At 31.6% G+C, this 13,620-nt stretch overlaps 1 protein-coding gene across 1 annotated transcript; it reads right to left on the bottom strand.

Moving 5' to 3' along the window:
* Positions 1-1,109: 1,109 nt before the first annotated feature.
* LOC146917892 (uncharacterized) lies at positions 1,110-7,002 on the bottom strand. Its single transcript, XM_085719610.1, has 4 exons — positions 6,822-7,002; positions 5,648-6,724; positions 1,954-2,031; positions 1,110-1,852 (listed from the first exon to the last, which is right to left on the bottom strand). The coding sequence occupies exons 1-4, from the start codon at positions 6,966-6,968 to the stop codon at positions 1,481-1,483; spliced, it is 1,674 nt and encodes a 557-aa protein (XP_085575736.1). The 5' UTR covers positions 6,969-7,002; the 3' UTR covers positions 1,110-1,480.
* Positions 7,003-13,620: the final 6,618 nt, after the last annotated feature.

Here is a 13,620-nt window from a genome sequence, read left to right as displayed (position 1 = left end):
AAATTTTACATCTTTGCTGAATACCATTTCCTTATTCTTAGGACCATACAACTTGTAAGCGCTAGTTGAGTGATAGCCCATCATAGTAACGAAGTTACAAAAACTTTTTTTCTTTATGATTTTGTCGTCTCAGTGCAGCGGTATGTTGTTCTTCGTCCTGTGCGGCAGTTGTTTGATTTCACGTTTGAGTTGTTCCATAAATGATTTGTGTGTCAACATTGTACCGAAACATTTAATTTTATCTATGATTTTGTCATGGTATGTTATTAACTAGATGATGTGAGTTTGTTTGTAGTCTCATCCTTTATATTTTTAACGATATTGAATGATGTATTCTATCAGTTTGAATATGAATGAATATCGTTTTTAATATACTATTTTTTTCTAAACAAATTATTTATTTAACTCTCATACCAAACAATTTGTTGACATATTTTACAACTTCTGATGCAAAAATGCTTGCATAGTCATTACGAATTTAAAAACTCAGTTGAAATTAGAAACTGTCACCGTCAAATGTAATTTTTAGTCTCAAACGTATTGTTCTTGTTATCTTTAATGAATTAATACAAGCATAAACTACTTTATATCCTTTTCACTTTTAATTATCAGTGAACAAAAAGTAACTTACAGCGTCAAAAACCAAACAAATAACTCATTTAAAACATTTTTATGATCATATAATGAAATCTAATTTGTAAATAGTTTATTTCAACATTAATCAACAAAGCTGAAAATTATTCCACTCTTTCCCAAACCACGGTTGTACTTGAGACAATGAAAATCAGGAAACAAAATAGTTTACACAACCACAAAATCAGAAAGAATTCAAACAAACAAGAACACACAAATTAAAACCTACAACAAAAAATGGAGCCATTTTGCTACTATTGCAACTATCAATTATTTGGATGTTTTTACTTTGGCATCCACGGTTTCATAAGTTAGAAATTGAGAACAAATCTGTAAATCTCATTCAGAATTCTGATACCTTAAGCATCAATCAATCATATAAAAACAACCACGTGATTCAAACAAAGAGGCAGAATGTGAGAGACACAACATAGCAGGCTGCACAAGCCAGACAAGAAACAGTAGAGAATAACAGATTAAAAGAGGCCAACCAGCATGGACAATAATGGACTAAACTTAAGCTGTCATAGTCAAACAAATATAACTTGAATAACAGAATCATCATCAGTACTCTAAAAATCTAATAATCACTTAAGGGGTCAATCTAAAAACGGTGCAACACAACAACAACAAACTAAAAATGAACAGTCATTTTCACAGAAAATTCAGATCTGCTACCGCCTACTCGCTTTACAAATCTGTCACCTCATCATGTGTCTTATGTTAAAACACACTAATACAAAGTTGTTCATAATAAAATTGAAGATCATAATTAAATCTTCCTAGATTCACAAATCACAACCAATTGACCACTGGCCATGTAATTCCTCCTAGCTGATGCTGATTCCTAAGGATGAAACTGGTTCTGCTGTGGCGGTGGTGGCTGGTAGAGCTGTGGTTGCTGGTACAACTGCGGCTGCTGCTGCTGGTAATGGTACTCTTGTGACAACAATGGATAGTGTGGAAATACCTGCGGGTGTGCCACAATTTGTGGTGGTGGAAGTTGTTGTTGCGGTGGTGGTTGTGGCAGCTGCTGCTGCTGTGGCTGATCTTGTGCCGACAGGTTCTGCTGCTGTGGAAGTGTTTCATCCTTTAGCGGTTCATTAAGATCCATGGCTACTAGTATTTCCAACTCTTGAATTGCCGCAATTGCAGTGACTGGACTTTCATGGTTAAAATGAGGCCTAAGTGCGGAAAGAGATTCCTTAACTTTTCCTTGCTGCAAATAAAATGTACAGTGCATTAAATAAGATAGCTCAGAAAATATAATAAATAGAAATAATTGATAATTGAAACCAGAGACTATTTATTTCAGCTTACAAAGTGTTCAAGTTTCCTCTTGAGATCGTCTTCTTTAGCATCATTTTCTGGAACACTAGCAGTAGCAGGTGTTGTTCTCTGTCCAATCAATATGAGCAATAAAATATGCAAATAAGAACAGTATAAATGCTTAGGAAGATAGAGATTAAAGCATATGTTAAGTTCAGTTAAGATTTCAAGCATAAGTCCTTCACTTCAAACTCAATTTTAACTAAAACAATTTCACAAAAACTTGTGCTTTCAAAAATCATGTTCGATAAACGCTTACTCAAACGCACTACATGACATTTATTTTCAATTTGGAACCCAGAATTCACAGTATCTCTGCCAAAAAGGATAAAAATGTGTAATAGTAATAAACTTACAGTGGAAAACTAAGTGACTGTTGAAATTCAAAAACAATTATACAATAGGGTTTAACTAATAATAATCATAAATCATATAGGGAAAACAGGGAAAATGAGTGAAACAAGGCAGATATAAAACAAAGAAGGCAAAATTAATAAAGTAATTCCGACAATATAATTCAAACGCAAAAGCAATGTTGTCAATCGCGGATAATGGAAAATAACAGTTCACTCAAATTCCGCTACGCAACACTGCTATAGCTACTAGTATTTCATAATGTTTCGTACAATGTTGTGTATCACAGCTATTTAACAACACAACAAAAAAGTTATTTTAAATATTCGTTCAAGTTTTGCTAGCAATAGTAACACTATAGCGCAACTATTTAACAACAAAGCACAATAGTTACTTTATCATCTTGGGGAACAAATTATTTTTAAATCATAAAAAAGTAAATTAATATAGCGAATCTACATGCTTTTCCCCTATATATTTGCATAGAGTTCCTTGTATACGGATTGTGTACTACTATCCCACAAAAATGATACGATAGACTGAAAACAATAAAATTTCACAGAAAGTAAGACATCAAACAATAATGAAGTATTTCAAAAACTTCAACTTTAAACAACAAAGTAATAACTTCACTAAAAATCCAGGGAACAAAAGCAAATTTAAACCGCACAAAAAATATGATATAGAATTTGCAAATATTGTATAAACCACAAAGATCATTTTATACAAATATTGTAGTATTAGAAGTTGTTCATCACTCACTAAAAATGATGCAAAAAAATATGTGGGTTGCAAATAAAAATAATAAATAGAAATTTAGAAAGCAAAACAAATAAGAGGACATTTAACAATCCAAGAGCAATTCAAACAACTTGAGGACAAAAACAACATTAAACATACAGAAACTCAGACATTAAAATCGTACGTATTTTTTCTATAGTCCAGTCCAAAAAGTTCAATTATAAGTCTGCACATTTCACTCATGGTAAAGTCAACATGACATATTAATTCTAGAGAGTCAACTTGCAGTTTAAAAACATAAAACTCAATATTACAACAAAATACTTTCAATTATTAACATTATTATCACCTATTCACCTTCAAATTAAAAATTACCCCAAGAAAAAAACTTATTTTTGTATAGAACTATCAATTGATACATAAAATTGCACTGTTTTCCATTCATATGGTCCATTGGCAATGTAGGGAGAAATACTTAGCAGTTTTTAACAACAAAAATATTTAAGCAGCCCTAAAAATGATAACACAATATTTAAATAAATAAAAAAATTCCTGAAAAAACTACAACAGCTAACAATAGCAAATTGATGACATTCACCTTAAAACAGTCACACATAATAACTTGATATAGTATCATAGGAACAAATTTAAAATCAAACAAATATTTTCAAATACAACCTGTTAGTATTTCGTATAATCCAATATTCACCTTAAAACAATCAGACATAAAAACTTGATATAGTATCTTTAGGAACAAATTTAAAATCATACAAACATTTTCAAATACAACTTGTACGCATTTTATACAGGAACCAATTTTTAAATCATAGAAATATTTTCAATTATAACTTGTACGCATTTTACATAATCCAGAAAAATCGACTGTTTTTTTGAGAGAAAAAATCCATTTTCAGATTGCAAAATTCACTCATGTTAATTCTGCAAGTCACAACAGTCCTGCAAAGTAAACTTTTAGTTTGAAGATTAAAATTCTCAGCTTTTAAAAACATGATTACAATAATATGATATAAAAACTTTCTTTAGAATACATAATCTATGCATGTTAAATTGCTGCATCTCAAAATAATTTTACAAAGTGAATTTGTCAATCAAACGGAAAAATTTCACAGTTTTCCACAATTAATAACTTACTATTATCACCACCAAAAACAAAGTTCATAAAAAAAAATCAAATCTAAGTGAAAGAATTTAAGTTATTTAAGCTAAAATGTTTAATTTATATAACCATAGATGATGAAATTGAGCAGTATAATTTTAAAAAGGAGTTAACTTTTTTTTAAGGAAAAAAGCAGTTAACTTAAGTACCTATATACTACATAAACAGAAACACACATAAAATAAACTTTAATTTGATAAATCAGTGTTTTATTCGCAAAAATATTACATTTCAGAGTTAATAACATCCAAATACATCTTGGAATTCAATATATGGCAAAATATGCATACATTAATTTCTTTCTTTCTTTAACTTTTCTTGAAACAATGCATAGATATTCCTAACAAAAACATGACATTACCATATTCAGTTCCAGTTAATCTACCCCCAAAAAGGAAAAATCTTCAGAAAAGTAAAAGGGTACAGACATGGAAAGAAATAAATCCTACTAACGCAATCAATCCAGCAAAGATTTAGGACAATCCAAACTCAAAATAGAAGACTTTGAACTACAAAAAATAATTTTATAAATCTGCACATCCGAAACCATTCATTAAACTTGAAAACAAAGAAAAACACTAATCATTGTAACAAAATTATCGATTTCAACAGAAAAATCAAAAAATTAAAAAACAAAACTTTTATCAACAAATAATAATAATTTCATAAAATATGCACATCCAAAACCATTCATTATACTTCAAAACCAGGAAAAACAGAGTATTATAACAAAATTATCAATTTCAACACAATAATCAAAAAAATCAAAAAACATAAACTTTTGACTACAAAACATAATTTCATAAATGTTGCATATCGAAAACCGCTAATTCAACTGCAAGTCAAGAAAAATGCATGGCGTCACGACAAAATTATCAATTTCAACAGTAAAATAAAAAAACATAAATTTTTGACTACAAAACATAATTTCATAAATGTTGCATATCGAAAACCGCTAATTCAACTGCAAGTCAAGAAAAACGCATGGCGTCACGACAAAATTATCAATTTCAACAGTAAAATAAAAAAACATAAATTTTTTACTACAAAACATAATTTCATAAATGCTGCATATCGAAAACCGCTAATTCAACTGCAAGTCAAGAAAAACGCATGGCGTCACGACAAAATTATCAATTTCAACAGAAAAATTAAAAACATAAACTTTTGACTACAAAAAACAATTTCATAAATCCTGCAAATCCAAAACCTCTAATTCAACAACAAATCAAGAAAAACACATAATATCATACAATATTATCAATTTGATCAAAAAAATTTAACTACAAAAATTATTTCCGTAAATCTTGCATAATCAAAACCACTAATTCATCTAAAAATCAACAAAAACACGTAAATTATAACAAAATTATCAATTTCACCAGAACAGTCAAAAAGCTTAAAAAATTCTACCTTCTTAGGTCGACCCACAGGCCTTTTCCCAAAAGATGGAGCCAGCGGATTAAGTCTAGGACGTCCTCTTCCACGACCACCACCACGTCCTCTTCCAGCAACACCACCGCGGCCTCTTCCACGTCCTCTGCCTCTCCCAGTAGCAGCAACCGCAGCAACTGGCACAGCAGCAACAGCATTCACATTCTTTCTTGGCCTTCCTCTAGATCTTGGAGTCGAAACAGCTACCCCTTCCACTCCAGCCTGCACTGTCCCTTCCTGCACAGGTGCAGCAAATGGTATCACAGTTGGATTCTGCTGTTGATTCTTCGGTGGACGCCCTGGTCTTCTCTTCGAACCACCCGAAACAACACCACTAGCAGTACCAGTACCAGAACCCGGAGTCAAACTCTCTGGCTGAATCTTTGGAGGACGTCCTGGTCTCTTCTTGGATTTAGATTTCGAACCAGGAGGACGTCCTCTCCCTCGAGACGCTGTTATTGAAACTGAAACCGGACCCGGACCACCTTGAATTGGGGCTGGAGGACTCAAGTTGGTTCCCTTTTTAGGACGGCCCGGTCTTCTTTTACTTCCTTCAAGAACAGTACTAGGCTGAACAGCAACAGGCTCATCATTAAGCCCAAGTGCGGCCCAAACAGGCTCAGCAGAAGCATTCTGCTGAGCCTGTGTCTGAGCCGCAGCCGGGTTGCTGCTGTTATTATTATTGTTAGTAACAGCAGCAACAGGAAGTGGCTGTGGCTGAATAACAAAGTTGGTATTGTTATCTTGGGCCTGGGTCTGGGGTTGAGGGGTTGGGGCTTTTCTGGGCCTACCACGAGGTCTGGAAGAAGGTGAAGCGGTGGTGTGAGGAGGTGGAGGAGAAGGAGGTAATGGGGTGGATCTAGGGAGTATGTAAGAGTTTTTGATCATTTGGAGTAAACCTTCAGATTTCAAACGCTTCAAGTGATGAGTTAACAAGTTTTGATGAGATTCTGAATTTGGAAGCTGATCTCTGTAAACATGTTCTATGTATTTTGATATTGCTCTTTTGCTTGAACCATCTTTCTCCTTCAATGCTTCAATTGCTGTGTATATCATCTGCAACAAACAAAATCTTGTTAGTTAGTTCATAATTAAAATTATTCATCAAGATTTTAGAGAGAGAAACAGAGGGTTTAAAGAGAGAGAAGATTACCTCAGCATAAGGTGGGTGGTTGAAAGAAGAAGAAGAAGGAGGAGGAAGTTGTTGTGGTGGTGGTTGAAGAGGGTGGTTGTTGGGTTCGACGGCGAAGGGAACGGTGTTGGGAGGCGGAGCTGGTGAAGAGATCGAAGATGGGTCCATGAGGAGAGAGAAAGATATTCGAAAAATGGGAAATGAAATGAAATGAAATGAATAATTAGGGTATTTAGAGAGGGAGAGAGAGTGTGTGAAAATGTTTTTTTTTTTATTATATGAAGAAGAGATAGATGATAGAAGGGTTAGGTGGAAATGTGAAATAAGTGTGAGGTGTGTGGTGGAAATTGGAAATTGGAATCTAAATTTCAAATGAGATGAGACAAGAAGTAATTAATCAAGTAACGCTTTTTGAAGGATTTTAGCCTTACTCTCAGGATTTTAGTCATGTTTGGGTCTAATTATTTTTCTGAGGATAAGGTTGAATTAAAATTAGGAAAATGCCTTAGAAGTTTAAAGTGAAAAAAAATTCTTGAAAATTATGCATTTAACATATTCAAATTTAAAACAACAAAAAATAACTTTTTTTACTTAAAATTTATAAATTATTTCTATTTTTTAATTCTTAACAACTGTTCTTAGTGTATTTGTTAGCATAATCCTTAAAACTAAACGATATGATTTTGACAAAAAATACATTCTAAACTTTTGATATCAAAAAAAAAATTGGTATTATTATAATTTTGCTAGAGTAAATGGTAAGTTTTTTTCGCAAACCTTTTGCTTTTAGAGGAATGAGACTTTGGTGATCTGAAATAATTTGTTAATGAAAAATCGTTTTTTTTAAGGGTTGTCAATAGAAGACCATTGATCACTTGAGTTTAAATCGTTTTATTAAATTGATTTGCGAAATTGACTTTAATTAAAAATAAAAGGTTAAAAAAAATTTATGTCCTTAAAATATAGCGAAATTTGATTTTAGTGTCTAAAAAATAAACTAGTAAGTTTTTACTTGAGTTTAGCTTTTGGTCCCGAATGGACATGTTTTTTACGTGTTCTTGACATTTTACGAACATATTAATATGGACATATGGAAGTTGAAAATAATAATCGAACATAATTTGGATACATCTTTAACGTAAAAGGGTTATGAACTTGACTTTTATATGAAAATTAATTATCAATTAAGAACCAATGACAAAATAAAAAAAATTGAGAGGATTTTTTTGACAAGGACGATCCTATTTTATTTTATAGGGACTAAAGTCAAAATTCACTAAATTTTCAAGGACGATAAGCTTACTTAATCTATGTCCTAAGACACTCTTTAGCATTTCCCTTATTTATTTAAGGAAAATGTTAACTTGTGTCCTTAAGACACAAGTTAATGAATCAAAAGTAGAAATATTTTATTGAAATGTGTGCATTTCATTTAATCTTTAACTTTTTAATGAATTGAATGCACACAATTTTAGAGAATATTTTTTTATTTTTTTCTTAACATGTTCCCTAAAGACACAAGTTAACACTACCCTTTATTTAAAGTTTTTTAAAGAATCTTCGATAAACTCATTAACATTTTCCATAAAATAACTTCTTCACTTAAATGTGTTAAAATATTAACAAAAAAAAATTATGTCAGAATTAATTAAATTGATACTTCTAATTTATTTTTTCCCTTTTAAAAGTGTCAAACCTAGGAGTAGGAGTGGGGTTTCGGTGATGAAACGCATGACATGATGACGATAATAGATGAGGTTGGCAATTGATATCATCTTGACCGTTCATTACAACACTCATCACTAGGATCAGTGACGTGGCCCTCTACAGCTGTCATTTTCCCTGTTTACCTCTAACTAATGTTTTCACTTGTGTTGGATTTGTTTACTCTGTCCTAGATTTGCCATTTTGGGTTTTGCATTTCTGCCCCTTGTTTTTTCCTTTTCTCCTTTGTTCCTCTTTTTTTTTTTTATCAAATCCACACATTCTTAGCAAAATACATTTAACATTATTAGATTAATTTTTCGATGATTTTTTATTGGGGAAATAGTCATTTTGGTCCTTGAATGAGTGACGAGTAGTCACAATAGTCCCTCAATGTATCGAAATAGCAAAATAGTCCCTGATTGTGCACTTTGTTAGTCAAAATAGTCCTTGATATTAAAATATTTCGTTAATATTGCCATACTAGTTCTTCAATAGACTTATTTATTGTCATATTAGTCCTTATACGTACTTACTTATTGTCATTTTAGTCCTTATATCAAAGAGTTATTGTGAGTATTAAGGGGTTATTTAAGCTTTAGGGACTATTTTGACTAACAAAGTGGACAATCAGGGACTATTTTAAAATTTTGATACATTGAAGGACTATTGTGACTACTTGCTACACATTCACGGACCAAAGTGATTATTACCCTTTTTATTTTAGGTGAACTTAATGGTTTTAGTGATCTCTGCGTGAATAGATGAGGCATCGCTTGTCAAAAAATAATTGAGACATCAATTATGTGACTAAAATCACAAGATTTGTTATACCAAAGAAAATTACAAGTTTTACTTTGATAAACTTACGAAAAATCTTAGGTGAATATAGTTCAATTGGTGAATTAAGAGACTTTGAAACAATTTAAAGTAAGTGTTTTTGAGTTTGATTCCAAAAACTAACCACTTTTTTTTTTGTAAATCGAGTATCATCCGAGTACAACTGCAGAGATTAATCTCTCGAGTCTTGTGACCCAAATGGACAACAAATTATCCCTAAAAGTTGTAACGTTGTTGTATGGTCAAGGTTGTCTGGATTCGAACTCATGACTTGTTAAGTTAGAAGAGACCTATGCTATCTCATGTAAGCAGTCTTGGGTAAACTAACCACTTGTTTGGTCTTACTTATTTAAAAACAAAGAAGAAATTACATTTATATTGTATACAATATTTCTTGATTCTTAATTTTTAGAAACTATCCCTAAAAAAATATTTTAAGAGTGACAATATGATATCTTTTAATTGAATATCTCTGTGTAAAGGTTTTATTAAGAACAAGGGAAATGTTAACCGGTGCCCCAGAGCACTGGTTAAGGAATTAAATGTAAAAAGTATTACATTTGGAACTTGTGTTGTCAACTCCTAAAAAATATAAAAAGTGTTATTTTCACTTTAAAATTTTCCTTTTTAGTTTCATTAATCAATGTTCCGGGAGCACTGGTTAATATGACCCTATCACTTTTGATCCTAAATAATTTTCCAATATAGGCTCTGTTTGGTAAAAATAGCGGATAGCTGATAGCTTTTAGCTGATAAGCTAGTTGATAGCTTTTAGCTGATAAGCTAGCTGATGACTGATGACTGATAAACTAGTTGAAGTGTTTGGTAAAATTAGCGGTTTAACTAGCTGATAAATGTAAAATGACATAAAAGGGTATTAGATAAATGGAGGTATATATTGTCAGCAACATAAGGCAAAAGATAAATGGAGATATATATTGTCAGCAACATAAGACAAGTGAAATAAATAATAACGAGAGATGTATTTGTCAAAAAAAACGAGGGATGTATATTTATTAGGGAAAAAAATGAGGGATGTATATTAGGGAATTGTAGGTTTGAATTAAATTATAATAAAAGAGTAAAAATGGATTTTAGATAAAACAATAGGGGTAAAAGTGGAAGAAAATATGAGAAGCTATAAGTTATAAGCTCAAACGCTACTTGGAATAGCTTCTGAAAAATAGCTTATAAGCTCGTGAAATAAGTTATAAGCTCGTGGTCAAAAAGTGTTACCAAACAGAGCTATTTTTGTCAAATGAGCTTATAAGCTAGAAGCTAAGAGCTAAAAGCTCTTTTTTGGTGTTTACCAAAGAGACCCATAGTGTCTCAATTAATTAAACACAGGCCCACCGTTTTTCTTTTTTAACCTATGCCTCGGGGCACTAGTTAAGAAAACAAATGTAGTAAGTATTGCATTGAAACTTATGTTGTCAACTCCTCAAAAACATAAAAAGTGTTATTTTCATTTTAAAATTTATTTTTTTAGGTTCCTTAACCAGTGCCCCAGGGGTACCAGTTAACATGACCCAATTGTTAAGCGTCTAATCTTTTGAGAAAGTAAGTATAATAATTTGAAGTTTGACAAAAATGTGAATACAGATTAGATAAGAATTTTTTTTTTTTAAACAAGATAAGAATTGTTTTTGTTCTTAGGGTCATTGTGTTAATTAATTGAGACACTATATATTGGAAAATTATTTAGGATCAAAAGTGAAATAAGTGGGAAAGTCCAAGAGAATTAATGAAAGGGTAACGTAATGTGACAAAAAACCCACAACATCATCCATTGGATTGGATAAGGTTTGAAATTATTTTAGTTCGCCAACACTGTAATTCAAATTTCATATGAAATCAAATATTCCCGCCCTTTTGAAAAACAAGAGGCAAATTGGGAAAATCGAAATTGAAATTAATTTGATTTGGAACTGGAACTCTCCTTGTTTAGTCATTTACTGCTTGCATACGCTATCCATCCAATGTGGACCACACACCAAGGTGCAAAACTACAAAAAATGTGTTCAAATATTTATTACGAGTATGAGCATTGAGTAGTAGTGCATTGGTACTGAGGACACTTTTGTGGTGCTACCGCGCTAATGTCATGTATGCGTTTCATTTGACTTAGAATCTGCGAAGCCCCGATACTTCAAAATGGATGACGTATCGTATTCCCTGTGTATCCTGCACCGATACCTGCCCGATACTTTCCGATACGTATCCGGAGAGTATCCAAATATTAAATTTTATTTTTTTTTAAATAATTATCAGATACTTTCCGATACATCCTGATACTCACGGATACTTGTGTTTTTTATATTATTTTGATTTCTGTTTTTTTTTTAAATAAGAATAAAAACATTATATTGTACAAGTTAGTTACATGTTAGTGTTAACTCTTAGTACTGTTGTGTTCTTTTTTGGATATAGTGCTTCTTTTTTGGATCGATATAATATAGCAGTAACAATGTTCCTTTTGGATATAGTGTAGCATTGATGTATAGCACTGATGGTGCTCTTTTTGGTATATATTGCGTATGTAATTGACTAATGATCACTCTCTTAATCGTCAATATTATTTATATTTATGTTAATGTGTTATGAGCCTGGTTTCCTGTGTTTGTTAATATATTTGCATATTAAAAAAATGGTTATAATTATATTGTACATTTAATTATATAATTTTTTTTATTAACGTATCCCAGCCGTATCGTATCTTGATTTTTGAAATTTTCCCGTATCAGCGTATCAGTGCAGTATCGTATCCGTATCGTATCTCGTATCCGGGCTTCACAGCTTAGAATGCACTACTATTAAAAAGTATAATGCAACATATTACAGAGCAAGGTCAACAAATTGTTACTGATCGTACCTGATCAGAAGGTGACTGTCGGCGTTTTGGATGGGGTGGTTTGAGTGGTGGTGATGTGCGTCAAGAATGTTTCTTGAAACGGCGGGGATGTGTACCTGCAGACACTCCGACGCTCAAGTCAGTAGAGATCAGAAGATGAGGGTTTAGAGAGGATAGATTCTACATTAGGTACTGCTAAGAGTCCCCTGTATATAGAGGTGGGTGGCTGCAGAGCCGTTGTAATGACACATGTGTGCCTGACGGTTACAAAATCGTGGGAAGTGTAACCGCCGGGGAGAGATTCGCGGGAACGTGCTAAGAGACGTTACAGTTCGTTTGAACTGGTCTCATTTGCTTCATGCACCCCCCTCACGGGGAAGGGTTGTGTTGCGAGTAATATTGTCAAATGCGGTATTTGGGCTTCGATTGTATTGGGCCTAAGTAAATGGGTCTTAGGTCTTTCGACCGGTCCAAAACAGTTACATTGGATGTTATGAACAAAATTCAAACTCCGACTTTTTTAGTTGTGTGCGTAGGTTTATAATTATTATTATCATTTCGTCTATTTATTAAAAAAAATTAAGGTTAATCTTTAAAAATATTACGAGTTCTTGAAAAAAAAAAACAAACATTATGAGTCGGTTTGTTGTAAACTTTTTTTGACAAATGATTTTTTCCTTGTGGTATTTCGAAAAATATTTTCATGAAAATTTACTCAAAAATAGTATAAGTTTATTTTAAACTTATTTGTTATATTGTAAGAGGAACTCTTTTACTGAAAAGTAGTATTTTTTTGGTACAATAAAAAAATTGACATTAATTAACATAGATATGTATTTTTAAAGATTTAACATGATAAAAATCACATAACTTTTCTAAAAGATATCTCGCAAAAAAAAATTATGAGAAGATGTTCAATATAGCTTGTCATTTTAAACATTTTTTGAAATTATATTATACAAAACAAAAATCATACCAAAAATTATTCAAACCAGTTTCTCATGTGAAATTTTCTTTAAAAATTTTCTTTAAAAATTCTTTGTTGAAAAATGATATCAAAAAGATTTTAATTATAAGGATCATTTTTAAAAAAAATTATAACAAATTCCTAAGTGTATATTTGGTATTGCGATAAAAAATATTGATTTTGAATAAATTGATTTTACCTAAAAGTAAGTAGAGTATTATGTAGTTTATGTTTTGATATATCGACATCAAAGCGAGTTGAACGGTAAATTTTATTGTAAAAATCACATTTAAAGTCAAAAGTTGCAAATATTGATTTCAAATCAAATCAATTTTATAGACAAAATCAATTTAACTTGAGAGCAACTAAATATGTCAAAATTAAATTTACAACTCTTTGGAGTCTATTAGCCACTCCAACTGTGAAACCAAACAAAGGCTAACAAGACATTCTTTCAT

Source organism: Medicago sativa, chromosome 6, assembly GCF_051527215.1.
Source record: "Medicago sativa cultivar Bolivia chromosome 6, Bolivia_mono, whole genome shotgun sequence".
Lineage (NCBI taxonomy): Eukaryota > Viridiplantae > Streptophyta > Magnoliopsida > Fabales > Fabaceae > Medicago > Medicago sativa.
Note: the sequence above shows the minus strand (reverse complement) of the source record. Positions and strands in the feature narration are given on the sequence as shown.